The following is a 26386-nucleotide window of genomic DNA, read 5'->3' as shown; positions in this document are numbered from 1 at the left end:
GACTGCAGCGCCCCGGGTAAGCGGCGGGACCGGGCCGGGGGCGGGACCGCGCCGCAGGCCGCCGCCGGGCGGGCGCCGAGGCCTGGCGGGAGCGCCGTGCGGGGCCGGAGGGCGGGGCGGGGGCCACTGCGGAGTGGCGTCCTTGGCGGGAGGGCCGGCTGCGGGGGGCGCTGTGCGTTGGAGCCGGTGGACTGGAGGGAACCGCCTCCCACCTCCATCTCGGCATCCAGACGGAAGCGCCAGCCTGGTGTGGCAGGAGGGCCGTGGCGGAGGCCGGCCGGCTGTGGGAGGTGGGCGCTCGTATGGTTTGTGTCATCCCTGCCACCCCCGCGTCTTGCACCTGCTGCTCACATGGTCCGCGTGCCCGCCGGAGCGGTGGAGGGCAAGGGGCCTGGGTACCAGCTCCTAGGGAGTACCTGACAGAGGTGGCTACTCTAGCACTTCCAGCCCCTGCTTCCCAAGGCTGAGGCTCCTTGGAGGGCCTGGTGTTCAGGAACAATCTAAGTATGGGCATCTTCCCCGGAAGCATCTCCAGGCCTGCTGGTGTCTGGGAACATCTAGACTCAGCTTTTCCTGTTCCGGGTAGGCCTGTTGGAGAAGGTGTGCTAGGTATTGGCTCAGTCTAGACGCTGATCCTTCCTGGTCTCTAGTTCATTGGCTAGGAGAAAGTGGTGAGGGGTGCTTAGGCAGCCCTTGTCCAGCTGACTCCTGAACTGGCTGACTTGTACACTGCTTCCTCCCTACTAACCAGGAGAGTGAGTTCGGTCTGAGCTGGTGTGAAAGCCCCCCGGCTTGCTGAGGAAGTGAAGGGAGGGCAGCAGCTCACTAGGCTGGTCCCTTATGTAGGAGGACACAGCCGGTGATGGGACTCAGCAGCTGGCTGGAGGCAGGAAGCTCTGGCCTGTGACCATCCTCTATAAGAGAAGCTGTCTCTTTATACAGGCTCGGGTCTTACGGACTCTGGGTGCTGTAGATGTGATTGGGTGAAAGTGTGGAGTGCTGATTTGTGGGCCCATAACTTGTAGTCACCCCTTAAAAGTCCCAAGATCTGACTGAGCCCAAAGAATGATGGTCCTGTAGTTCTCGTGGTCTAAACTGGAGTATTGGGAGTTGGGGGTAGCTGGCAGGGCCATGAGCGCAGGATACCTTGTAGGTGACTGACCCTGAGACCTCCTGAGGATATGTCACGTTTTGAAGGATCCTAGAAGAACCATTTACAGATGGATGTCCATACCCCTAGTTAGCTGGAAACGATGACTCCCTTTCCCTGACCATGGGTTGGCCTTGAATGGATGAACTATGTGTCTATCCAGGCTGTTCCACACCTTTGTGGGATAAGCCTAGGAAGCCTGGCAGGCACCACCACAGGAACCTGTGTTCAGGTAGTACCTTTGTTTCCAGCTTACACTGTGACACTTTGCTCACTCTGGGTCTTATGTAGAATAGAAATGGATTTTGAGGACCCTTGCATCTCCCAGTCTGCATTCTCAGTTCTGGAGCAGAGACCTGGAAGATAGAGTCAGCTATCTTTTTGTTGACTATGACTGTCTGGCTAGCGCCTCTAGACACCCAGTCGGTGCTGGGAGGAACAGGGTGTGTTAGATGTTAGGCCACTGAGTTCACAGCCCCCATCCTCATGTGACAGGGGCAGGCCTGCCCAGGACTCCTTTTCTCCTCCCTCTGACGTAGAATGCAAATTACTAAGCAGATGGGCAGAACGTTGACAGTCTTCCTCGTTATCCCGCCTTAGCACCGAGTGTGTAGTGATTGGCACGTGGCAACCACTACCCAGGTACAAGTGTTGGTGTTTGTCAGGACTGCCCTGTACCACACTGGGTCTGGCAGACAATGGCATTCTTGATCTGGGCCTATAGCATCCCAGACAAAAGAGCATAAGCATGCCTGGCATTCTCATATTCCACATATATGATAAAATATAGTCCACATATATCCCAGTACAGTCCAAAGTCACAGAGTCACTGTGATAGAACTCTGTTATTGCCTGGGTATGGTAGCACATGCCTTTAAACCCAGCACTTGAGAGGCAGAGCGAGGCAGATCCCCAGGCCAGCCAGGGCTATGTAGTGAGATCATGGGGTGGGGTCCGGGCATTTTGTAGTTTATTAACTTGGAGTGTGATAGAGGTAAGACCCAGCCTGTACTCAGAGACAGGTGTGAGTATGTTGCAAGGCATTTGGACACAATGTGGCCGCTGTGGCAGCTTGTACCACCTCACCAGGTGCTGTATCCCCACCTGCCTTGGGACTCCAGGAGAGGGCAGGAGTCAGGGTGCACTGGAAAGTGTTGGTTGTCCCCTTTCTTTGCCGCTGCCCACTCTGCCTCATTGCCCTGGTCCCAAGAACTCTGGCCTGGGTCTCAAGTATTCACTTCCCAACCCTTAGCCTTTAATCAGCCTTACACTTTCATAGACTGGAGTATAGACCTCCAGGTACCCAGCCTGTAAGTGATCAGAGCTGGGGAACATGTTGCAGGGCAGTGGACAAACTCATTTGTCTTCTTACAAGGACAAATGGTAGTGGTCTTTTGCTTTTTGGGGAGGCAGGGGATTAGGCCAGTTCGAGAAAAGGTCTCTTCTATATGGCCCCAGCTGTCTTGAAACTCACTCTGTAGACCAGGCTGGCCTTGAACTCTCAGAGGTCCGCCTGCCTCTGTCTCCTGAGTGCTGGGATTAAAGGTGCACTGCCCAGCTGGCTTTTGCTTCTTGTATTGGGGTATAACTTAAGTACAGCCAGATGAGTGTTTGTCCTGTAGTCTTTCTTTCTTTTTTCTTTTTTTTTCTTTTTTTTTTTTTATTTTGCGATAGAATCTCATTACATAGACCAGGCTAGAGATTCACCTGCCCCTCTACCTCCTGAGTGCTGTGATTAAAGGCGTGCCCTATCATGTCTGGCTATCCTGTGGGTTTCAGGTATGTGTAAGCCTATGTGACCACCACTCTACCCAATGTATATGTCATTTCCATAGCTCTACGCGGCCTCCACCTCTGACCACACCCTCAATGGTAACGTCCTTCCCCTTGGATTCCTCTTGCCTGCTTTTAGCACACCAAGTTTTTTCTCTCATCTTCCAAGGGCTTGGCCCTTAGCTTAGAGGGGGAGAGGTCTGAGCCTAGGCTTTATACACAGGCCTGCTGGCCCTTTGAAGACTGGTGGCTTTTGGTGGTGGCATGGATTTACTTTAGAGGCCTTCCTATAGTCTTATCCTGATGTCCCTTCTGATGACCTGGCCTCACATACCTGCCCTCACTGCCTGTGGAGCAGGAAGGAAGACACCATCTTCTCTATGCCTCATGTTTCCTACCCTTCTGCCCAAGTTTGCAAGGCGCTTCTTAGAAACCCTTCCTGGCCCTTCCGCTTCAGAACTGGCGGTGGTGGGGTTTGGAGCTCTGTTGGCTAGCCAAGGTCATTCGGACCTAGAGTGCAGGTAGACTTGTCAGACACAGACTTCCTATCTGTGTCATCCAGGACTGAGCTGGCACCAGTGTGACCAAGACCAACAGTGTCCCCTGCCCTCCCTTCCTGTTGGAGGTCACAGCAGGGGAAAGGAGGACCCTTCTCAAGCAGGAGAAGGTCCCAGGAAAGCGCTAGAGCTTGAGGCTCTGGGACCACTGGCCCTGGATGTCAAGCTGGTTCCTGTAGTCCTGGCTTCTCCACAGGTCCACAGGCCTAGGGCGGAGGCCTCAGGCCTGCTTGATTCTGATCCTGGCCTGGGCGTCTCCCCACTCACAGGAAACCCTACCTCTTCAACAAGAGGAATTTAGGCTGCATCATTTCCCGCTTCCTGCCTGGGCTGCCGGAGGTGACTGGCAGGCAGACCCCCTGACCCAGTGGTGTTTGGGAGTGGGGGAAGGGAGTTTTCCATGCCCTGGGGGGCGTGGTTCTCATTGTTTGGGTAAAATCAACACAAAAGTACTCTAGGGCTCCCCCTCTTGGCAGAGGTGGCTGGTCCCTTCCCCAGTTCTTGGCTCCTGGGAAGGTACCTGGTGGTCACTCTGTACATCCCTCATTGCCTTGTTTTGTGAGATTCCAAAAGAAGCTCAAATCCAAAGACAGCTTTCACTTCCTGTTTCCACACTGTATTGGGGACACCCCCAACATGGGCAGAGCTTCAGCCCTGACTCAGTCTGCTCATGATTCTGGGAACTTTGATGGCAACATTGGCTCCAAGGGCTCGAGCATTGTCTTATGGATGGGAGAGATTGCTCCAGCCCCTAAGAGTCTCCACTCCTAGCGTCCTGAGCTCTAATAAGGCAAGGCAGAAAGCCAGCCCCATCCCCCAAAACAAGGCTTCCTGAGCCTGGGTGGGGGCCTGGGCAGAGCACAGTGTCCTGGAAGAGCAACTCCCTGCCCCCGCTCTGGACAGCACACAATGGCTGCTTTCTCCCCCATGACCTTTCCTTTCTGTAGCCTGAGCCGTGTGCAGTCGTCTCCTCCCCTTTTCCAGAGGGGCTTGGTGTGGTGGCATCTCCACTACCCCTGAGGACCCAGGAGCTCCTACCCATTGGCCCCCATTCCTGTTTCCTGAGTTCGTTTCACCCTCAAGGACTGGAGAATGGCTCCCCAGACTGGTCCTGAGGCCACAGAAGCAGAGGGCAGCAAGTTTAGGCTTGGCCTGGTCTCTGGCATTGAGGTGTCTGGCTCTGCATTCCACCAGCACTCCTTATTAGCTGTGTGACCTTGAGCAAGCCCTTTGACCTCTCTGAGCCATTTGATCCTCATCTGTAGAGCAAGATAGCACTTCTGAGAAGAATCATAAGCAGGATACTTGGCCAGTAAATACTGAGTACTCAGACAAGGTTAGTCCCATTGTCCTGAAGGCTGCAAACCCACAGTGATGATGGCATGAGGCTAGAGCCTCTCTCAGCTAAGTCAGAGCAGGGATAGGAAGCAGTCTGTCAGACGGGGTTTAACAGGAACATGCCCAGGACTGTGATATGTGGCGTCGGGGCTCCTGCCTCTCTATGTAATGACTGGGTAGCAATCTTAATCCCCAAGGAGAGGCTATGAGACTGATGGCAGTGGCTGTGGGAGAGGAAGCTGTCCCCACTGAGGACCCTGGGGACCCTGCATTCCCAGAGGTATAAGGAGTTATAGGAAAGGGCTAGTGGCCAGCTTCTAGGCTCCTGGGGAGACTGAGTAAATGTACCTGAAGCACTAAGCATGTGCCAGGCCGGGGTGGGTGCTCGGGAGGTGGGGCCTTTCCTCTGCCTCCTGCTGACTTCTTGCCTCTGCTCCCCCAGACCCTGGCTGGGCATCTATCAGCAGAGGTGTGCTGGTTTGTGACGAGTGCTGCAGTGTGCACCGGAGCCTAGGACGACACATCTCCATTGTCAAGCACCTTCGCCACAGCGCCTGGCCTCCTACACTGCTACAGGTAGGGACTGAACCAGAGACTATTCTTCGCAGTGTGCAGTACCCAGGTATCCCCAAGCCCCTACCCTCAGCCCTGTGTGTGTGCACACAGACAGACACCACACACACACACACACACACACACACACACACACACACACCTGTTCATAACATGCAGCTCCCAAGGACAGTCGCCACTGAAACAGAATATGACTCTGAGTCCTTCTACCCAGCTATAGTGTCCACTCTTTAGCTTGGACTCATATGTTGGACAGTGTATTGAGCAAGTTGCTTAAACACTCTGAACCTTGGCAGACCCACCAAGGTAAACCAGCATGAAGTACTAAACAGGACACATGACTTTGGGTGGCCTGACTGGGTGCCAGGCACATTGTAGAACCCTTAGTAGTGTTTCCAGCTGCGGCAGGCACTTTGGGAGTATCTCCCCAGTGCCCAGCACGCAGTGGACACTCTCTTGCTTGGCATCTCTTCCCCACAGATGGTGCACACGCTTGCCAGCAACGGGGCCAACTCCATCTGGGAGCATTCCTTGCTGGACCCTGCACAAGTGCAAAGTGGCCGGCGCAAAGCTAATCCCCAAGACAAAGTCCAGTGAGTGGGGCTGCAGGGGTGGTGGGCAGGCCTTGTCCCCTGGGAGGGCTGAAAGGTCGCTTCCCTAAGCTTCCTGCCCCCCTTGTTTCCTGTGTGCTCCATGCAGCCCCATCAAGTCAGAGTTCATCAGGGCCAAGTACCAGATGCTGGCGTTTGTGCACAAGCTTCCCTGCCGTGATGATGATGGGGTCACTGCCAAAGACCTCAGCAAGGTGTGAGGGGCCCCTCTTTCCACACCCATGACACCCTGAGGTGTGGGTCCCAGAGGCAGCATAGGGCCAGGAAAAACAGTAAGTGTGGACACTCTGGGGCTCTGTCATACTGCTGATGGCTAAGATGCCTCCACTCCCAAGTGGATACACAAGGCCTCCCATCTGCCACTTGAAAGCTAGGAAACACTGGGGTCCTTGCTTAGCTATTCAGACCCTTTACTTCCTCCCCAGTAAAATGGAAAAGTAATAACAGGACCAACCTCTAGCTAGTATTTGTTCACAGCGGAGCACGTGGAGGAGAACGACTGGCAGTGACTGTTATTAATTGGCATTATCCTCTAGTGGGAAGCCTTCTGGCTGCCTAACAGGGCCCAGTTTTGGCAAGGCCCCTTGGAGCTGGTAGAAGTACCAGGAACAGCTAGGTGTGGTGGGGAGGTTCCTTGGTCACACATGTATCTATCACACTCATTTATTGCACACTCTGCTCCTCGCAGCAATTGCACTCGAGTGTGCGAACAGGCAACTTGGAGACATGTCTGCGCCTGCTTTCACTGGGTGCCCAGGCCAACTTCTTTCACCCAGAAAAGGGCACTACACCTCTACACGTGGCTGCCAAGGCAGGGCAGACACTGCAAGCTGAGCTGCTGGTAGTGTATGGGGCTGACCCTGGGTCCCCTGATGTCAATGGCCGCACACCCATCGACTATGCCAGGTGAGAATCGGCTAAAGGATGAGGCTTAGGTGGAGGGGAGTGGCTGCTGCTGTGTGGCTGAGCCGTGTCCCCTCCCACAGGCAGGCGGGGCACCATGAACTGGCAGAGAGGCTAGTTGAGTGCCAGTATGAGCTCACTGACCGGTTGGCCTTCTACCTCTGTGGACGAAAGCCTGGTGAGCAGAGAATGAGCTGGGCCTGACTAAGCCAGGCAGGTGGGACCCAGACACACCCAGTAGCAGGTGCCCTAGTGACAAAGCCAGCTGGGGAACTGTGTTGCTAGGCAACTGGCTCCTGTGAAATTGCTGCAGGCTCTGGGTTGCTGCAAGTATGTTGGGGCCAAGGAGAGGGGGTGGGCCTGACTTCCAGCCAGCTTCCAATGCTCTTGGGGTATCCTGCCGACTTTCATTTCCTCTGACACTTTGAAGTGTCAAACCCTGCTCATGGTGGTGAAGTGGGCTCCTGGATACTGGCGCCACCTGCCATCAGTGACTTGGCATTTTTATTTTTGTTCAGATCACAAGAATGGGCATTACATCATCCCACAGATGGCTGACAGGTGAGTGCCCACCTGATGCCCCTTTTCAGCTATTAGATGTCAAGGTGACTTGACCCAGAGCCCCACCTCTTTCCAGGCTTTAGAGGCCTGGCCTCCCACCCTATACCCTTATTGACTAGCAACACAGGAAATTGTAGCCTAGTCCCCTACTACTGTAGACCTCAAGGCAGGCGAAAAATGTGAGTTCAGCATACTACAGTGCATGTGAACCTTGTGATTACTAAGTATCTGGAGGGTTTAGGTACAAGGAAAGACCTAACTAGGTTGGACCATTGTGTTCAACCTGCTGTGCAGCCATTGGATGAAGTATTCCCTCTGTCTGGAGAAGATAGCTACAGGGAACGTGTTGGCTTTGGAACTACTGGCCAGGCCTCCAGTGTGCAGTGTGCAGTGGCAGGGGAGTAATGGTAAATTTTTGCCCCTGATCATACAGGCCCCAAGATAACTCAGAGGTGGAGGATATCTCCAGCCACTTACTCAGTTTACAGGACAAGAATGAGTTGGTGCCACCTAGTGGTCCTCAGAGGACTACGACTTCATGCCAGGCAGTGCCCCCTGGCATTAGGAGAGGTTTTCCATCACAGCCTATGCAGACAGATGGGATGGACGGTCAGGCTGTGCAGCTCAGATTCCTAAACCTAGAACTCCCCTTTTCCAAGACCCCAAGACTCAATTCTGCTTCTCTAGTCTGATCTGCCTAGTAGCGTGTGTGTCTGTCTCTGTGTGTACACACATATGTGCACCTGTGTGCATAGTCAACACACACACACACACGCACAGACATAGAGTCAGTGGTTGTAACTTAGTACCTTCTCAGAGCCAGTTGCTGCTCTAGAGACACCGAGGTAATGCAGGCGCCACCTTACCCTGAGCTACAGCTGAATAGGCAGGGCAGCAGCAAGAGATGCTAGGGTAGGGTGAAGTGGAAGGAACTACAAGCAACTTATGTACCACAGCAGAATGTGAGGGAATAAGACTGGAAAGAGCCAGGTGAGAACGAGCCTTGTGGGGAACCTCGGCAAGGGTGGAACCGTCCTGACGTAGTTCTAGGCGTGGCTGTAATGGATATGTGGCCATATGTACCTGACCATGTGACTTGAAGCAGGTTACCTAGCTTGAGCCTTGGTCATCTCCTCTCAACATGGGGGTGCTAATACTTACCCTTTGGATAATACTGAGAATAATTAATACGACAAATACAAAGTACTTAGCATTCTATAAAGAAAACATTGTGAAGAAGTATGGTTGAGTTTTATTCTATGTACATGTTACTATTGAACTGTTTTAAGGCAGAGAGCATAGCCAAGTGTGTTAGCCACTGGATGAGAAAATGATTTTAAAGATAAGCCTAGAAGTTTAAAAGTCCAGACCAGAGGAAACAAGAGCAGAAGTGGGAGGTGTGGCTAGGAACAAAGGAAGAAGGAAATGTTGGATGACTCCATACAGCTGACAGTGGACAGAGGAACCAGCTAGGGAGACAAATTTTCTTGCATGTTCTGTGTTGGGTGTGTGTGGAGATGTGTCTGAGCTTGACATGTGAAGGCAAGAGCTGCCTGCTCCTGGGTAATTGCTGCTCTATCCTGTTCTTCCCTTTGCTGCCTTCCTGGATTAGATCTCGGCAAAAGTGCATGTCTCAGAGGTACCCAAACCTGTCAGCTGCAGGCTGTGAAGTTTGGGTGGGGGAGGCTTGGTGTGTGACCTCGGGGTCTCATCTCCCTAAGCTCCCTGCATGCTTGGGAGGCAACCAGCAGGGACCAGGCCATCCCTCATGTCTGGCCTCTCTCCTTCTCCCTCCTTTGTCCACAGCTTGGATCTGTCTGAATTGGCCAAAGCTGCCAAGAAGAAGCTGCAAGCAGTGAGTCTGCCTCAACAAGCTATGACTACTTAGAGCAGCCCTGTCCAGCCTCGCCAGCCTCTTCCCTCCCCCACCTCCCCATGCCCTTGTCTTTGATCCTGGTTCTGCCCTCCAAATGGTATGTCCAGAGCCTCATCTCCGAGAGGAAGGAATGGCCTGGACTCTCTTCCTTGCACATGAAGCCTCACCCACCCCTCAGTTCTAAGACAGGCTGGGTGATACAGGGGTCGTAAGACTTCCCCACATCACACAGCATCTTGACAGACCCTGGGTTCCCTTCTCTACCTCTAGCTCAGCAACCGACTCTTTGAGGAACTTGCCATGGACGTGTATGATGAGGTGGATCGGAGGGAAAACGACGCCGGTGAGTGGTCAGGGGCTGCAAAGGGCAAGGGCCCGGTGAACTAAGGAGCCGGGCAGGAAAGGGTGCTCCTCAGAGGCCTCCTGGGATGAGTCCCTGCCGTCCCCCTGCTGGGCAGTGCTGAGCTGTAGGCAGCCAGCTGCCTCCCTACCCACCAGGCACTGGAGCTCATCTTGCTCTGGCTGCCTCCCACTCTGGCTGTCTCCCCAGCCATGCTCCACCCTACCCTGCGTCACTCCATCCTGGCCACAGCTAGATTCCAACCCAAACTCTGGGTCTGGCCTGGTGGGCCCTGCCTTGTTGTCAGTGGGCGGGCCTCACCAGGCCGGGCCCAGCTTTTGTGTTCGTGGAGACCCAGATTCCTGTGACACTGCCCCAGAGGAGAGCCTGGGGGCCTTTGCTCAGTGCTTCTTCACTCTTCTCTGAGAGCCCCTTCACAGTGGGTGATCTGCTCCCCGCCCTTCCCCCACAGTGTGGCTAGCTACCCAAAATCATAGCACCCTGGTGACGGAGCGCAGTGCTGTGCCCTTCCTGCCAGTCAACCCTGAATACTCAGCCACACGGAATCAGGTGAGGAGGGATAGGCAGGAGGCCTGGGTGGTTTCCTCTCTGAGAGCCCTGCCCTTCTTAGCTGGAGACAAGCTGGCACCCAGGCAGGCTCTCCTGAGTCCTCTCTCAGGATCTGACTAGGAATGGGATGAAGCTATTCTCTAGTACTGGTGGGTATTTCAGCCTCCTAGGGGCTCCCCTGGGTGCCCTAAGCCTTTGCTGACCTGGGCTGCCACACTGCTGTTGGGCTGGGTGTTTTACCTGTGAATATATGGGATAGCAGAGTCTTGCTCTGTTGTCCTGTTCCAGCCCCTAAGCCAACCAGAAGTGGTCCCTCATGCTAGCCTTGCCCTTCCTGCCTTGCAGGGACGACAGAAATTGGCCCGTTTTAATGCCCGAGAGTTTGCCACCTTGATCATCGACATTCTCAGTGAGGCCAAACGGAGGCAGCAGGGCAAGAGTCTGAGCAGCCCCACAGGTGGGAGCACACGCAGGCCAAAGTGTTGTCGCAGGCTGTGCGCTTACCTTTGTCTGGGATCTTGATGATGTGTGTGGCCGAGCGAGGCCCAAGTGACACATCTTTTGTCTTTAGACAACCTCGAGCTGTCTGCACGGAGTCAAAGTGACCTGGACGACCAGCACGACTACGACAGTGTGGCTTCTGACGAAGACACAGACCAGGAGCCCCTGCCTAGTGCAGGCGCCACGCGGAACAATCGTGCCAGGGTCTGAACACTGACCCTGCTGTTCCCTCCCGTAGTCTCCTCTGTTCCTTCTGGCCTCTCTAGACCCAGCTCCATGTTATACCCATCCCAGCTCTGGTCCGCCTCTGCCCCTGCGTCTGACTGGCTTCTGTCCCTGCAGAGCATGGACTCCTCAGATCTGTCGGATGGGGCTGTGACGCTGCAGGAGTACCTGGAGCTGAAGAAGGCTCTGGCTACCTCCGAGGCCAAAGTGCAGCAGCTCATGAAGGTGAACAGCAGTCTGAGTGACGAGCTCCGCAGGCTGCAGAGGGAGGTGAGCACTGTGGCGGGGGGAGCTGCAGGAAAGCATCCAAGGCTCTCAAGTGGGGTCACCCCTTCCAAAGGTGGTACCCACCTTGACCCAGAGGTGGACACCATTGTGTACACTCAGATCCACAAACTGCAGGCAGAGAACCTGCAGCTCCGACAGCCACCAGGACCAGTGCCTCCACCCTCACTTCCCAGTGATCGGGCAGAACACACACTCATGGGGCCTGGTGGAAGTACCCATCGCAGGGACCGCCAGGCCTTCTCTATGTATGAGCCAGGCTCTGCCCTGAAGCCCTTTGGAGGTGCGCCTGGGGATGAGCTTGCCACACGGCTCCAGCCTTTCCACAGCACAGTGAGTAGCTTGGCCTTGGTTGGGGCAATGAGGGTCACACTAACTCAGAGCTTCTGACACTGCTCTGCTTCCCTCAGGAGCTGGAAGATGATGCCATCTATTCCATGCATGTCCCTACTGGCCTTTATCGGGTAGGTAGGACCTGGGGAAGGAGGGTGAACCCTGCACCAGTGAGTCACCGTCCCCAGTAGCTGTCAAGCTGTGCTGGGACAGACACTGAACTGCAGGTGAAGACTGACTCTGGCCCTGCCCTGGCTTTCAGATCCGGAAGGGGGTATCAGCCTCTTCTGTGCCCTTCACTCCCTCTTCCCCACTGCTGTCATGCTCCCAAGAAGGAAGTCGCCATGCGGTAATTTCTATCCCCGTGCCCAGGGACAGTGTGTGGGCTATACAGGCCCAGGAATGTGTGCTTACCCATCCCCTTCCCCACCCTCCAGAGCAAGCTTTCACGCCATGGCAGTGGTGCAGACAGTGACTATGAGAACACACAGAGTGGGGACCCTCTGCTTGGGTGAGATACCTGGGGGTCTCTGCCCAGCCCTGCCAGCACCTGGAGGGGAGGTGGTGAGTGCCCAGCCATGTAGGTGCAGGCAAGCCATCAATGGCTGGAATAGCCCTTTTTCTCTTCCCACCTGGGTTAGGCTTGAAGGGAAGCGGTTCCTAGAGCTGAGCAAGGAGGATGAGCCGCACCCTGAGCTGGAAAGCTTAGATGGAGACCTAGACCCTGGGCTCCCCAGCACTGAAGACGTCATCCTAAAGACAGAGCAGGTCACCAAGAACATTCAGGAACTATTGCGGGCAGCCCAGGAGTTCAAACATGACAGGTAAGGTGGGCACAGGTTCTTATTAACTTCTGAGTACTGGGGTAAAAGATATTGCTCGGGTCCTCTTACTCTGAGACTCTGAAAAATCCCTCATCCAACTCCTCCCTTCCCCTGACAGCTTTGTGCCCTGTTCAGAAAAGATCCATTTGGCTGTGACTGAGATGGCCTCTCTCTTCCCAAAGGTACAGGGGCCACAGAGACGCAGAGTGGGAGGGCCTTGGGGTGGGGCAGATGCAGGTAGGCACCATGAGACAGTCAGAAGCCTGGCTTAAAGTCCAGAGCTCATGTCTCCTCCCTCTTCCCTCCAGAGGCCAGCCCTGGAGCCTGTGCGCAGTTCCCTGCGGCTGCTCAATGCCAGCGCCTACCGGCTGCAGAGTGAATGCCGGAAGACAGTGCCTCCAGAACCTGGCGCCCCTGTGGACTTCCAGCTGCTGACTCAGCAGGTGATCCAGTGCGCCTATGACATCGCCAAGGCTGCCAAGCAGCTGGTCACCATCACCACCCGAGAGAAGAAACAGTGACCGCTTTCCCTGCCCTTACCCACACCCTGGGACCTCACTGGCCATGGGAGCTGGGCCACTCCAGACACTTACCCACCCCCAACAGAGCCACTGGCACAAGTGCCCTTAGTGCCATCATTCTCCTCTGGCATCCAGGTGCCCTGGTGCCCACCCTCTCAAGCCCCAAGGATGGGAATGTGAGGTGGCAGGAGCTTCTGTCCCCCACATTTCGTGCCCCTCCCTCTGTACATAGCACCCCTGCCCTGCTGATGTGCAGGAGCCTCAAGGAGTCCCTCCCAGCTCTTCACCTGCCTTCCAGGGCACCCTCAGCAAAGGGTGGGACAGGGACACTCCAAGTGGGGCAGCTCGGCCTACTGCACCCTATCCCCATGAGCCAGTTTAGCCCTGGGGGGCCAAGCAGGGGCATCCCCCTCCTTTGTACATTATCTCTGGATGTCTCTGCCCTGTAGCCAGCAGCCCCCCTTGCTGCTCTTATATGCCAAATGGCCCCTGCCTAGAGCACAGGCCCCAACTTGTGTGCCAGGGTCCCCAGCAGCAAACACTGGAAAGTCTTTCCTCTCCCCTACCCCTTAATTTTAACTTTGTGGTAACTGAGTGTCCCTGCGTTCCTACAACTGAGTATGTGAGCGGCAGTGCCGTTCCAGAGACCTGGCCCACCTGGAGCTCTGAGGGGCAGGGGAACCAGAGTAGGGACCAGCATTGGAAGTCAGCTTCCCTCTCCCCCACCTGGGACAGGGGGACTGTCAGGGTCACCAGCTGTGGTCCAGTTGCTGCCCCTACTTGTATCCCTACCCTATAAACTTAAAAGGAAAACCACTTCCCTCCATCTCTCCCTGGTCCCCTGTGGGAAGTGTGCTGGCCAGGCAGAGGACAGAGCACCTGCGCCTGGGGCTGGCTCCCCAGGGTCCCCAACTCAGCTGGTGGCTGTGGAACTGAGCCCCTCCCCCTAGCCTCTGCAAGGCCAGCACCCACATCACTACCTGCACCTACAGTGACCCACCCCTGAAGGCCTGGGGATCTGGCTGCAGCTGGGAAGGCTGGCAAGGCACTGACAGCACCCACCAGCTATTCTCCCCAACCACCTTCCCTAACCTGTGGTGGTGGGTAGCTGTCAGAACGTGTGTCATGTACATTTGTATCAAAAATAAATAAGTGACCATGTGCCACTTCTGATGTCTAGAGGTTGGAGGTGGGGCTCAGCCCAGTATTCAGTTCTTGGTTCAGATCTTCCCTGCTACTTACCATGTCACAGTCTGTCTACAGTCCTTGCAAGGCTGAGGCAGGACAGCAAGTTTAAGGTTGTCCTGGGGTCACAGAGATTGGGGGTGAAGACTCAGGAGTGCGTGTTGGGCAGGGGAGGACATGCAGAAAGGTGAGCAAGTGAGGAGTGCCAGCACCTGAGCTACACTAGAAACGGCCTGGTGGGAGTCTAACAGCCCTGGTACACTGGGGGCCAGCTCCACTCTAACTCCCCGTAAGGGCTAGTGACCTGAAAGGGGTGCGACCAAGGGCACGATACACTCGCCCAACTCCAAATTCTACTAAAATAATTTAATTAGAAACAGGAATTTGTATCAGGGTGGCTAGAAGGATACTCTCCAAGAAACCAGGTGAAGCCTCCAGGGCCTCTCCATCTGCCGCCAGGGGGTGCCCGCGGACGCCCCACGTGGCGGCGGTCACAGAGGGGCGGAGCCGCTCAGTCTGAGCTCTCCGAGTCAGGGCCGCTATCCGGTGTGGGTGGGAGCAGGGGCCGTCTGCGAGACCGCTTGATCCGGCGCGAGGGCAAAGGCAGCCTCCGTTTCAGGATAGCTGTGGGAGGGTGAGAGGTCAAAGGCAAAGAATTCCAGGGATTGGGCGCACCTGGTGGGGGACTGGGGGGGGGGGGGGGGGGGCCCCCCCCCCCCCCTCACCAGCCACAGTGTCCTGGCTGTCTGCCGTGGGCCCCCAGTAGATACTCTCACTTCTGCGGAAGTTCCGGTGCAGTCGTGTGCAAAGAGTGGCCAAGGTGAGCAGGACCAACAGGAAGGTCAGAGCCATGGCAGCCCAAGCTGCCTCTTCAGTACGTGGAGTGGGCCCTCGGGCTACCCGGGGAGGCACCGCAGCTCGAGGTACTGGGGAAACCTGACTTGGACAGGAACAACCTCCAGGGCTGCCTTGCCCACTGGGCATCTGAGCCTCTGTCCTGGACCTACCATTGCCTCCAGGTCCCCCAGTCATCGAAGAGACCGGGGCCACAGATGAGGTTTCCAAAGTTGGCTGCTGGGCCTTCAGGCTCTGTGAAGAGGCCAAGGAAACCCTCAGCCCTGAGGGAGTAGACTGGAGACCAAGGGCAGCCCGGAGACCCCTTCTCTTGACAACGCTGATCGAGGACCGCCTGGGTCCTCTAGATGTCACCTCTATACCAGGAGGTCGCCAGCTCCGCAGAGCAAAGGCCAGAGTCGGGGCCTAAGAAGAGGAGAGGAATCAGCTCCTATTCTCCGATAACCCAAAACTCTCGCCACCAAGTCTGGCCCCAGCACCCCTCACCTGTACACACCGTCTCCCACACAGCTTCCCTCTTCTGAAGGCTGGCATCATGGGAGTGGGCCCAAAAAGATTGTCAGAAAGAAACCACACATTCATTCTCTGCTTCCGCCGCCGCCTCTTCAGCCAGTGGACAACCCAAGCTGGCTCTATCCATGCCATCTCCAGTGAGGTCCCCCATGCTGTCAGTACCACAGGCTATGAGAGAATAGGTAATGTAGAGCTAAGATGGAAGAAGATCCTAAATTTTCCTGTCTCTGCCCACAGTGGCTCACCCTTCTGCAGCACAACACCCTGGTTTTTGGGTGGGGGAAGGGGATGAGACAGGTTCTCACTACGTAGCCCTGGCAGTTCTGGAATTCAATATGTAGACCAGGCTGGCCTCAAACTGAGATCTGCCTGCTTCTGACTCTAGAGTACTGAGATTAAAGATGGTGGCCACCAAACCCAGCTTTTTTTTTTTTTTTTTTCATCTTTGATTTCTTTTTGCCTTTAGCATACCTTTCACTAACCACTTACCCGGTCCCAAGTGAGACTGAAGTCAGGAATGAGTATGGGTTTAGACACACACACATGGGCCAAGACAGCAAGTTGGAGCTTCAGCCAGGGGTGAGCACAGGGGTGGTAAAAGAAGGTGATATCCTCAGCCTGGAGGGAGGAAGGCAGAGATATCAAGCCAGGCCCAGCACCCTCCCAGAGAATCACAATTTCTCCTATCCTAGGCTCCAGGATAAAGGGGTTATCAGAAAGTGCCCTTCCACCTCCACAAAAAGGCAAAGGGCCTTGAGTACTCCAGTATACTTCTAATTCACCTCTCTTCCCCAGCAAGTGTAACCCCCAAAAGATGCACCTGTGGGCAAGACTGCATAGCTAAGTAACCCCATTAGACTCCAGACATACTCCCTTGCCCCCTCACACAGAACTGAGGATCAACATGAGGCCCTCTCACCCCTGGCCTGCACTCCTGGCCTGCACCCCTGGCCCTCAATGAACAGGCTTCAGCTGTATTTCTCTGACTGTGCATTAATGGTTCTACAAGTCCCAACTCTAGGCTCTACCCCTCATATGAAGACCAAGTCTTCTATTTCTTGATCCTATCCACGCAAATCTCCCAGGAGCATCCAGACACACAACTTGACTGCACAATCTCAGGATAGGGGCATTTTATCAGTCATTATTCTTTGAGTTAACCTGTGCTAGCTGCTATTAAAGATACCAAAAAAGAACTCCTGGCCCTTGAAAAATGTCTAAGAGACTCGGGGGAAGCTAGACATGATCAGTACACCTGTAATCCCAGCCATTCGGAACATGATGTAAGACAACGTTCAAGACCAGACCAGGGTACACAGTGGATACCAGGCCAGTTTCGGCTACAAGAACATACGTACCTCTAAGACCATGGAGCAGAGGGAGAGAAATTCAGGGAAGTAAAAAACTGATACAACTCAAACCGGTGTGTGTCGTGGGGGGAGGGGGGATGGGAAGAGGAGGTGTAAGTTCTAGGGATCTGAACCCACACAAACAAACACTCTAACAGCAAGCCATATCCTCAACTGTCTTTTCACTTGTTTCTCCTTAAGTTTTAAAACAGAGTCAGTCTCACAACATTGTCCAGGCTGGCTCTGAGTTCACGTTTATTCCTCCTGCCTCAGCTTCCCAAGTAGCCACCATGTCCAGCTAGCTTAGTTAATTGTAAGAGGGTGGGTTAAAGGCAGACAAGTTATGGGGGAAAGGTGTGCTGTGAATTCTGCACTGAGCCTTGAAAATCGTTGGAGTAGGGTGTGAAGCTGTGGGTTTCAGGTCCTGATAGGCCAGGAGTAAAAAGTAAATCAGAGAAAAGAAGGTAGGTATCTCGAAGGAAATGAGTCTGAATTCCCATGTGTGGGGAGGGCCCATCGCGATGGAGATAAACTAATCAAGAAATCAGATGAAGATAATTTAAGTCTCGACAAGTTAGACAGGGGAATTCAGCCACAACAGGTGGATTCTAAACATGAATCATAAAGTCAGATAGATTCTGAACAATGAAATAAGAGGATTATGTGCAACAAAGAGGCAGCCAAGACCAATGCTGCACCCGCTGTGATCCTAGCTCTTTAATAGGCAGGGGGATCAGAGCTTTAAGATCATTCTTGGCTACAGAACAAGTTTGAAGCCAGTTTGGGCTACATGAGACCCTGTATCAAAAAGGGGGGTGGAGCGGCCTGGAGTTAAGAGTTCAGTGGCTAAAAGCTTTCGCTGCTCTTCCAGAGGATCTGGGTTCAGTTCCCAGTGCTCACATGACAGATCACAGCCTATAACTCCAGATCCAGGGGATCTGAACATACAAACACACAGGTGCCAGGTAATGGTGCAGGCCTTTAATCCCAGCACTCAGGAGGCAACGGCAAGTGGAAGTCTCTGAATTCATGGCCAGCCTGGTCTATAGAGTGAGTTCCAAGACAGCCAGTGCTACACAGAGAAATGCTGTCTCGAAAAACCAAAAAACAAAACTAAACAAAAAACAATAACAAAGCCCACAGGCAAAATTCATATCCATAAAATAAATGCAAACAATTTTAAAAAGAACATTCATAAAGCCTGAGCTCAGGTTACAACACATTAAAGCACACATTGCTAACATGATACAGTGCTTTGTTTCTCAAAGCTGAAGGGGCAGAATGCCATCTCTTGCAGAAAACCAGAGCCTAGAAAGACGAGAGAATCCGAATCACGCCAGCACTGGGATGTGGGTTGTTTATTTCCTCCCTTCAGAGTTCCACTTGGAGTTACTTGCCACGCATCTAGCTACTCCACAGAACCCCTGACCCCACACCAGCGATCTGTCCTGGGACTCCCAAGTGAAACCTTACCTCTCTTTGCATAAAGAGGTGAGGGGTGGACCTGAGAGCCAAGAGACAGAGGTAACCTACGAGGAACACTCTGTCTCCAGGGAAGGATCCCAAAATGGACTCCTGGTTCTACTTACCTGTCCTTGTCTCACCTGTGTGTAAGTCACTCTTGGTAACACCTACACATGGGGAAAGAAGAGAGCAGCTGGGGACTTCATGTTGGGTGTGAAGAAGGGGACAACCAGCCCCAAGCCCTGGGCTGAGATGAAGACGCTGGAGACTGAGGGCAGGAGAAACCAACAGATGTCCCAGTCCAAGGGTGCAGCGAGGCCGTTCATACCCTTCTCATCCTCGGCCCTACAGGATTCCTACCTGTGGAGGCAGAGGCCACAGGCCTTCGGGACAAGGGGTTCCTGCCTCCTCCACCGGCTCAGCCACCACCTGTGGGTCCAAGGCGAAGAGCTGGGCGTTGGCCTCTGCGAGGGCCCCGCCCTTTCGGTTCCAGGAGTAGAGGCGCAGACGAATGGAGGGGCCTCCGAATCCCCTCGCGCGCGCCACTCTTTCCAGGACAAAGTTGAAGCAAAGCGCTTTGAGATCCCCCAGCCAAGACCTTACCAGGAGCCGGTCGCCTTACCTCGCGAAGGCTCAGGAGCCCCACCAGGGCTACTAGAAGCAACCGGGGCGGAGGTGGAGGAGGAGGAACCATTTCAGCTGGGCCAGCAGTCCCGCCAACCAGCTAGCTGCAGCGCCACTTGCGCGCGCTCGTTACCCCGCGCCGCTCGCGCGCCCACGTCGACCGCGGCTCGCGCACACTCCTGCTCCCTCCTCGCCCGGCCTCGTGCCCCGCCCCGCCTACCGCCAGGCCCGCCCTCGCCCCGCCTACCGCCAGGCCCGCCCCCGCCCCTGCCCCCGCCCCGCCTACCTCCAGGCTCGCCCCGCCCGCCGCCAGGCCCGCGCACGCGTCCTGAGCCCAAAGCCGGAAAAGTTAGTCGCCAAAGATCTCCTGGTCTCCAAGCCGGCGCGTTTGCGCGAGCATCAGAGCGCAACTGTATCGCCCGAGTAGAATCTGGGAAGCCTGCAAAGGGCGGAAAGTGAGATCGTTAAGGACCGGGTGACCCACACGGAGACTTGTATGCTCTTCTGGCAAACCGGCTAAACATAGAATTATGAAATCCTAGCTGTCCCAGAGAAAGGGTCCCGGTTCTAGCGGTTTTCCTTTCACGCTGCCCCATTCCTGCTCTCGCTCATAGTAAGACCTGAGCCCCGAGCTTTCTTGGGGGGGCGGGGGGAGAGTCTTAGGCCCCTCTTACCTCAGGCCCAGAAGCCCCGAGAAGCCGAGCTCTCCTGGTTCCCGCTCTCGTTCTTTGCCCAAGGGTGACCTAGGAGACACTGGTCCAAGGAGCTAGCGTGCTCATCTGGGCCTCCATGCAACAGAGCGCTGCAATGGAAACGAGAACCCGGTTAAGGATTGACGCCCAACACAAAAGTTTGAAACAGGCCTGCGAGATGGCTCAGTGGACAACAGTGCTGGCCGCCAGCCTGACGACCGGAGGCTGTGGACCTAAGTGGTTAAAAGAGAGACCTGATTCCCGCAGGTTGTCCTCTGACCTAGACACACACACACACACTTAAATGTAATAAATCTTTTTATGTTCGAAATATGTCCAAAAATAATTATTTTAGGCATCTCCCATGTGCCCTGACATACAAGAAGACCTTTGCTCACCCACCTCTGCAGGAATGACCGGATGTTGGTCTGACCCAAAGAACCACAATGTACCTCTCTGCCAACGCCCCCAAATCGCTTAATCCTCTCTCTCAACTTACTCTGCCAAACTTGAGGCTCTTTCCTCTCCTGCACCCTTTCCAGGTGAGCGGTGGAGACGCTAAGCTCTTAGAGAGCGTCCTTGGGGGTGGGCTGGGGAGGCCACAAGTGTCTACGGGCTAGTGCCCGGTTGCCCTCCAGAGAAACCACAGCCACCTCCCTCAAACTCGTGGTCAGGGTCAGACGCTGCAGTCAGCGTCTGGCCAGCTGCACAGTCCTAACCCTGCTGCGTTATGTCACAGTTGCGGGTCCTGGGTGGGCCACAGAACCAGGCGAAGGAGAGCGATATACGTCTCTAGTTGCAAATGCAGCGGCGAGTGGGAAAGTGAAGCCAGCTAGGGATCAGCGCTTTGCTCCCTTCTTGCTTTTTTGCTACGCATCAATAGCGGATCCTGAGGGCGCAGTGACCCAGGGTCTCCCTTGGCAGCCAGACTTCATAGAGGGCAGGGATAGAAGCAGGCGCCTCATGTTCACTTCCAGCCTCACCCTTCGCCTGCCCCCCAATCCTTTCCTAGCAATCCTCCTTATTACGCTCTCTCTGGTTGGCCCTCACGTCCCGGCTCCCACTTTGTGGCCCGCTCTCTTTCACCCTCTGCTCCTGCTTGTCGCAATCGCTGTACAAAGGGCTGGGGGGCGGGAGTTGGGGGGCGGGCGAGGGGAGCTCGATCCGAACTGGCTGTCTCCTCTTGGCCCCGACCAATCCGGAGCGCGCGCGCGCCCTCCCGCTTGGGAGGACTCTTGACAGCTTCGGGCAGCCGGGCGGAGCTGCAGGCAGAGCGGGGGAGCCAGGCGAGGGCACAGCTCCGCTCCCCGCAGCCCAGTGCCTCCCGCCGGGGACTGTCCTGCCAGGCCATGCCTCCGTGGGCGGCCGCTCTCGCGCTGTTGCTGGCAGCGATCGTCCTGCTCCTCCTGCGCCCCTGGAAGCGCGCCGTCGGAGCGCGAACTGCGGTCCGGGACCACGAGGAGCAGGAGGTGGTGAGCGGAGGCCCGGCGGATCCGTTCAACTACCGGCGCGAACCGCTCCCCGGGGGCTGCAGCCTCATTTGCAAGCCGTCGGCGCTGGCCCAGTGCCTGCTGCGCGCTCTGCGACGCTCGGCAGCGCTGGAACCCAGCCCGCGCTCCTGGCTGTCGGGACCCCACCTGCAGACCTTCTGCCACTTCATCCTGCCTGTCGGGCCGGGGCCAGAGCTAGCCCGTGAGTACCTGCAGCTGGCAGATGATGGGCTGGTGGCTCTGGATTGGGTCATAGGACCTTGTGCCAGGGGCCGCCGGGTCACCAACCCTGGGAGCCTCCCTCCAGTGCTGTTGGTAATCCCCAATGCATGGGGACGCCTCACCCGCAATGTACTGGGGCTCTGCCTGCTTGCCCTGGAGCGCGGCTACTACCCGGTCATCTTCCATCGCAGGGGCCACCACGGTTGCCCTCTAGTCAGCCCCCGACTACAGCCTTTCGGGGACCCGTCCGACCTCAAGGAGGCGGTGACTTACATTCGCTTCCGACACCCGGCGGCCCCCCTGTTTGCCGTGAGCGAGGGTTCAGGGTCCGGGCTGCTGCTGTCCTACTTGGGGGAGTGCGGCTCCTCCAGCTATGTGACCGGTGCCGCCTGCATCTCGCCAGTGCTACGCTGTCGCGAGTGGTTCGAGGCTGGCTTGCCTTGGCCCTATGAACGTGGGTTCTTGCTGCACCAGAAAATCGCTCTCAGCAGGTGGGTAAAGGGATTAGAAGTCTAGAGCTCTGCCTGGTACGGAAACAGACCATTGTAGGTAGTTCTCACAAGGTTTCCAAAGCTGTTCCAACCCTATAATTGACTAGAGCTAGAAAAGTGGGTTTCAAAGCCATAGATAGCTCCAGGGCCTCTGTCAGAGCCCCATCAGTTCGTCTCAGTCTTAGGTGTCCTAGCAACCGGTGGTCAGCAGAGGCCTGCACCTGACATTTACCACTTAGTCTATAGACAGATAGGTCAGCAAACAGGGCTCTGGAAGCAATTGCAGCCGATTATCTGTCCAGAGTGTTTACTTTCAGACTCTGAGCTGAGGTGACAGGAATGGAAAATGTGCAGCATTTGATTTATTAAAATTATTTAAACTGACAGACGTTTTTAAGTATTTCTAGGTGAGTATGCAACACTCATTCGTGTGTCTGTTCTGAGTCAAGGTCTCATACAACTCAGGCTGTTCAGCTGAGGGTGTGTGCCCGTGAACTCCAGATCCTCGGCCTTTGCCTCCTAAGTGCTGAGATTATAGGCATTGGGCACAGCATGCATCTACTAAAAAAAAACAACAAACAAACGAAACCCACTAAACTCTTAGATCTCCAGAGAGAGGACAATTTTTAACACCAGGCAAGACTGTTCCACAGAAACCACTTGAATGACATTCCCAGTCTCTCCTAAGAGATGACAAAAATGAGGTCAGAGGCATTCTGGCAACAATTAGTAAAACCCAGGGCATGGTGTCAGGCCTGGCCGGGGTCAAATCCTGAATTTACAGGGAATCGGCCAGCCCCTTTAAGGCCCATTCCCCTTTCAGCTGAGTGGAGTTAATAACAGCACCTCTGCAGGTGCTGTGACCATTACATGAAAACACAGGACCCTGACCTGCCAATTAGAACACTTTCAGTATTTTTTTTCTTTGCCATTTTACATCCTTCTATTTTGAAAAGGTCAAACTCTGAGGCTGAATGAGATATGCTGCCATGACAACTCAGAGGTTTGGTACAGGGACAGAGTACTCTAGTTTAACTGCTGTAGTTTCCACTCCAAAATGACCACCTTCAGTGCTTACTGTAGGCTCAAGCCAGAAAGCTGGGTAAGGGAAATGGAGAAGAAGCCAGGGCCTTTAGGAACCACCCTTCCCGAGGATCTAGATCTGAAGTCAACTGACAGAGGTTGACTAATCCACCTAAAGGACTGGCCACCTTGTGACCCTTCCAGACCCTCCCTAGGGAGCTAAGAGGTCCCTTTTCCCAGTGCAGTAGTTGGCAGGCCCCTATTTGGGAAACCATCTAATAGACTGATGTTTTCTAGTTGTTTTCCAGTTGTTTTCTCTACCACCAAGTACTTGCTAGGAGTACGTGCCCCAGGTGTCCCCGACCAAGGGCATACCACCAGGCATGCACATCAACCTAAAAACACAAAGGCAATGAACGGAATGAAAGAATGATTAATTGTGGGAGAGGGAGAGGTATTGCCTCCTAGTTTGGATTGTCTGAAACAGTGAGTTCTCTCAGGATCAGTCTCAGAGGAGACAGGTTATGAGTTCCTTGCAAAAGGTCTAAAGTTGAGGTTACAGGGAGAGCTACCCCTGATCAACAACTGCAAAGTCAAATGTTATCCCTGGGACAAATGATAGGAGTGACAGAGAAGGAATGATCATCTCTTTGGAGAAGCCAAACACATGCATTATATCAGAAATCTTCTGATCTTAAATGATGGCCACAACATGAAAGGGGTTTGGGGGACCAGAAAGATGGCTCAGTGGTTAAGAGCACCATTGCTTTTGTAGAGGACCCTGGTTCAACTCCCAGCACCCACATGCTGGCTTACAACCATCTGTAACTCTAGCTCCTGGGGAGCTTCTGATTTGCACATGGTACATGTATACATGCAGGCAAAACATCCACACACGTGAAATACGTCTTTAAAAGGGGCTGTGTTGTTTGCTTGTGTGTGCGGGGAGGTGGGGCGGTGCGGGGGTGGGGTGGGGAGGGGATGTCTGAGAGTCATTGATTGTCATTGGTTGGAACTCACAAAGCTCCACAGGGCCTCTGTCTCCTGCTCTTTTCTGTATTGCAAAAGCCCAAAGTCTCTGTGACTAGACTCTGGCCTTGGTGCCTTCCCCCGCAGTAACTTTGCCTGTCGTCTAATGTTCTGATTTTTCTATCCCCTTCTCTCATTCACCTGTGGTCAGGTATGCCTCTGCCCTAGAGGACACAGTAGACACCAGCAAGCTCTTCAGGAGCCGTTCCTTGCGAGAGTTTGAGGAGACCCTGTTCTGCCACACCAAGAGCTTCCCCATCAGCTGGGATATCTACTGGGATCTCAACGACCCACTCCGGGATGTGGACGAGGCTGCTGTGCCCGTGCTGTGCATCTACAGTGCTGACGACCCTGTGTGTGGGCCCCCAGAGCGCACTCTGCCTGCGGAACTCTTCCACACCAACCCATACTTCTTCCTGCTGCTCAGTAGCCGTGGAGGCCACTGCGGCTTCCTGCGCCCTGAGCCCTTGTCAGCATGGAGCCACGAGGTCATCTTGGAGTCCTTCAGGGCCCTGGCTGAATTCTTCCGAATGGAAGAGAGGATGAAAGGGCTGAGCAGGCGCAGGACTTCATTTTTAGGGGGCCGGCGTCGCTGGGGGGGCCTGCAGAAACGAGAGGTTTCCCCTTCTTCCAATCTAGAGGAGATCTTCAACTGGAAGCGTTCTTACACCAGGTGAGGCTTGCCTGGGGAAGCCCCGGAAACTGTGAGAAAGACCTCCACAAGGTATAACAGTGAAGGGGGTAGGGCTCTGTGCCCCTCTCTCTTAAACTGAAGAAAGAGAACTTTTGCTTTGAGTGCACTACCTTGAGAAGAATGGCCCTGCCTCTAAGAACCACTGTTCATCCTGCTTAGACCCTGGCCACTGGTCTCCTAAAATCAAAGTCAAAAGCAGAGTAGCAACCCTGGCGAAGTCTGCGGACTGGAGAGAAATTCTGGCTCCCCTAGCTGGGAGTCCAGGCAGGATGAACTTATGAGAGTCGACGGGTGGTTCTGTCCCACATAAATAATCATCTTGGTGACTCTGAGTCTCGAGCTGGAGCCACTTGGTACAGAAAGGACAGGATGTTTGTGTCTCTGTCCCATTTCCCTCATGTGCTCTGCGGTTGTGGTTCTGCTCTGACTTGCATATCAGCAGCTGGGGAAGCAGGCTGTTGCAGTTGCCTAGCTCTCTTCAGTCTGAGAAGCCAGCAGAGGCAAGAGATGCTGGGTTGAGGCCAGGGTGGAGAGAGCCAGCAAGGGTAGAATGTGAGTGTCTGTCCCTGCCTCTCACGGTGGATGCAAGCTACAGGGCTGACCTAGGCCTCTAGGCCAGGCTCTCAAGCTAGTCCAATCCATCTCTCCTAAAAGTTATTTTAGGAGTAGGAGGAGCTATTGCCTAGGGTCTAAGGGCTCTGTTAGATTATGGTTGTGGTAGCCAGGATAGGCCAGATACACACACACACCTTCAGTTCTGATCCAGGAGATTCCTTCAGAGAGCAGCAGCCAGGCATGTTCCTGAGATGTGGACTTTCTCACGGTCAGTGAGAAGAGTAAAATAGAATTTCTGATCAGTTTTCTCCTGGTATTAGCTTCTCCCTCTCCATAGCTAGGCAAGAGATCTGGGAGCAGAGGAGAGAAAAACCCCCAAAAGCTTGGTGAAGGCAATCCAACTATTTCTGAGTGTCTCGCATTACAGCTTGGTCTGTTCAATTATTCAAAAGGCAGAAGCTGTTTTCTGAATCCATTCACTCAGTCACTAAGCGGGCATTTGGTTTTATGAGGAGTAATGCTGACGATCCAAGAGCAGCGAGCGCTAGCGCACAGGACGGCTCACATAGCTGGGATTGGAGTGAGCCGTTACAAATCATTTTGACAGCTGGACATCTGGGTCCATGTGCTGTTAAGATTCCAAATCTACCCTGAAATTTTGATTTTTATCTATTCATGATGCTTGGGTTTCGCTCACTAGGCAAACATTCTACCACTGAGCTATACATCCAGTCCAGACGTTATTTTTTAGTTTATCAGTGGGAAAGAAGGCACCAGTTGTAGACTTAAAGCAGCAAACAGTTTGAAAGACACTTTCACAGCCAAAGGACAAGGATAGCACACAAGGTGAACTGGGGGTGCGATCCCAGGTTTGGATAATCTTATTCTACCTTATCTTAGGGTTTTTTTTTTGTTTGTTTGTTTGATGATTTGGAGTTTTGTTTTGTTTTCTGCCTGGCCTGGAACTTACTGTATAGACCAGGCTGCTCTCAAGTACAGAGTTCCACCAGAGAACTGGAATTAAAGGCTTGTGCTCTCCCACTGAGCCTTCTAATCTTGTTCTTTTAGATTAAGTAAGAAACAATGAAGTAACTCCAAGATGTAATCCAGACGACATTGAATCATCCAAGGCACATATCCTATTGTGAAAGTTTTCTCCCCCTCTTCTCCACTTCTGGCCCCTCCCCCACACCCTCTTGTGGTATTCTTTCATCGTTTCTGAGCAAGAGAAATGAAAAGGAACTGAACTCTAAAGAGGA

At 54.3% G+C, this 26386-nt stretch overlaps 3 protein-coding genes and 1 long non-coding RNA gene across 5 annotated transcripts; 2 read left to right on the top strand and 2 right to left on the bottom strand.

Annotated features, from left to right (window-relative positions):
- Window positions 1–3: 3 nt before the first annotated feature.
- On the top strand, window positions 4–14120 carry Git1 (GIT ArfGAP 1; the record flags this gene model as incomplete). The annotated part of the gene is made up of 20 exons (XM_028759344.1): window positions 4–16; window positions 5261–5394; window positions 5872–5984; window positions 6091–6196; window positions 6691–6908; window positions 6989–7083; window positions 7424–7466; window positions 9273–9321; window positions 9613–9685; window positions 10155–10252; window positions 10598–10709; window positions 10824–10957; window positions 11096–11248; window positions 11366–11596; window positions 11674–11727; window positions 11859–11945; window positions 12034–12107; window positions 12238–12420; window positions 12539–12602; window positions 12729–14120. Coding segments are annotated over 20 exons (2247 nt in total), but the record flags the coding sequence as incomplete, so codon positions are not given.
- A 357-nt stretch (window positions 14121–14477) lies between these two features.
- Window positions 14478–19057, bottom strand: Tp53i13 (tumor protein p53 inducible protein 13). Of its 2 annotated transcripts, XM_028759295.1 has the most exons (7): window positions 18930–19057; window positions 18668–18736; window positions 18433–18474; window positions 15984–16112; window positions 15468–15662; window positions 14852–15386; window positions 14478–14750 (listed from the first exon to the last, which is right to left on the bottom strand). In XM_028759295.1, exons 1-7 carry the CDS (start codon window positions 18999–19001, stop codon window positions 14638–14640), a joined length of 1155 nt encoding a protein of 384 aa, XP_028615128.1. In that variant the 5' UTR covers window positions 19002–19057; the 3' UTR covers window positions 14478–14637. The 2 variants fall into 2 exon arrangements, with proteins under 2 accessions (XP_028615128.1, XP_028615129.1); XM_028759296.1 differs by lacking the exon at window positions 18433–18474 and having other exon boundaries at window positions 18930–19041.
- A 176-nt stretch (window positions 19058–19233) lies between these two features.
- On the bottom strand, window positions 19234–20730 carry LOC114613861. Its single transcript, XR_003710235.1, has 3 exons — window positions 20123–20730; window positions 19606–19733; window positions 19234–19370 (listed from the first exon to the last, which is right to left on the bottom strand). It is a non-coding gene; the product is annotated as an uncharacterized LOC114613861 (long non-coding RNA).
- A 184-nt stretch (window positions 20731–20914) lies between these two features.
- Abhd15 (abhydrolase domain containing 15) lies at window positions 20915–26173 on the top strand. The gene is made up of 2 exons (XM_028759256.1): window positions 20915–21826; window positions 24030–26173. The coding sequence occupies exons 1-2, from the start codon at window positions 20973–20975 to the stop codon at window positions 24553–24555; spliced, it is 1380 nt and encodes a 459-aa protein (XP_028615089.1). The 5' UTR covers window positions 20915–20972; the 3' UTR covers window positions 24556–26173.
- The last annotated feature ends 213 nt before the right edge of the window (window positions 26174–26386 follow it).

Source organism: Grammomys surdaster, unplaced genomic scaffold (assembly GCF_004785775.1).
Source record: "Grammomys surdaster isolate TR1022 unplaced genomic scaffold, NIH_TR_1.0 126278, whole genome shotgun sequence".
NCBI classification, from domain to species: Eukaryota; Metazoa; Chordata; class Mammalia; order Rodentia; family Muridae; genus Grammomys; species Grammomys surdaster.
Note: the sequence above shows the minus strand (reverse complement) of the source record. Positions and strands in the feature narration are given on the sequence as shown.

What these genes read in the sequence shown, in the direction of transcription:
- Abhd15 (XM_028759256.1), top strand. Translation starts at nt 20,973, where the DNA reads ATGCCTCCGTGGGCGGCCGCTCTCGCGCTGTTGCTGGCAGCGATCGTC. An exon ending in CAGAAAATCGCTCTCAGCAG is followed by an intron (nt 21,827 to 24,029) that starts GTGGGTAAAGGG and finishes ACCTGTGGTCAG; the next exon opens with GTATGCCTCTGCCCTAGAGG.
- Tp53i13 (XM_028759295.1), bottom strand. Translation starts at nt 19,001, where the DNA reads ATGGTTCCTCCTCCTCCACCTCCGCCCCGGTTGCTTCTAGTAGCCCTG. An exon ending in GGCTCCTGAGCCTTCGCGAG is followed by an intron (nt 18,737 to 18,929) that starts GTAAGGCGACCG and finishes TTGGACCCACAG; the next exon opens with GTGGTGGCTGAGCCGGTGGA. An exon ending in GTGGGAGACGGTGTGTACAG is followed by an intron (nt 15,387 to 15,467) that starts GTGAGGGGTGCT and finishes TCCTCTTCTTAG; the next exon opens with GCCCCGACTCTGGCCTTTGC.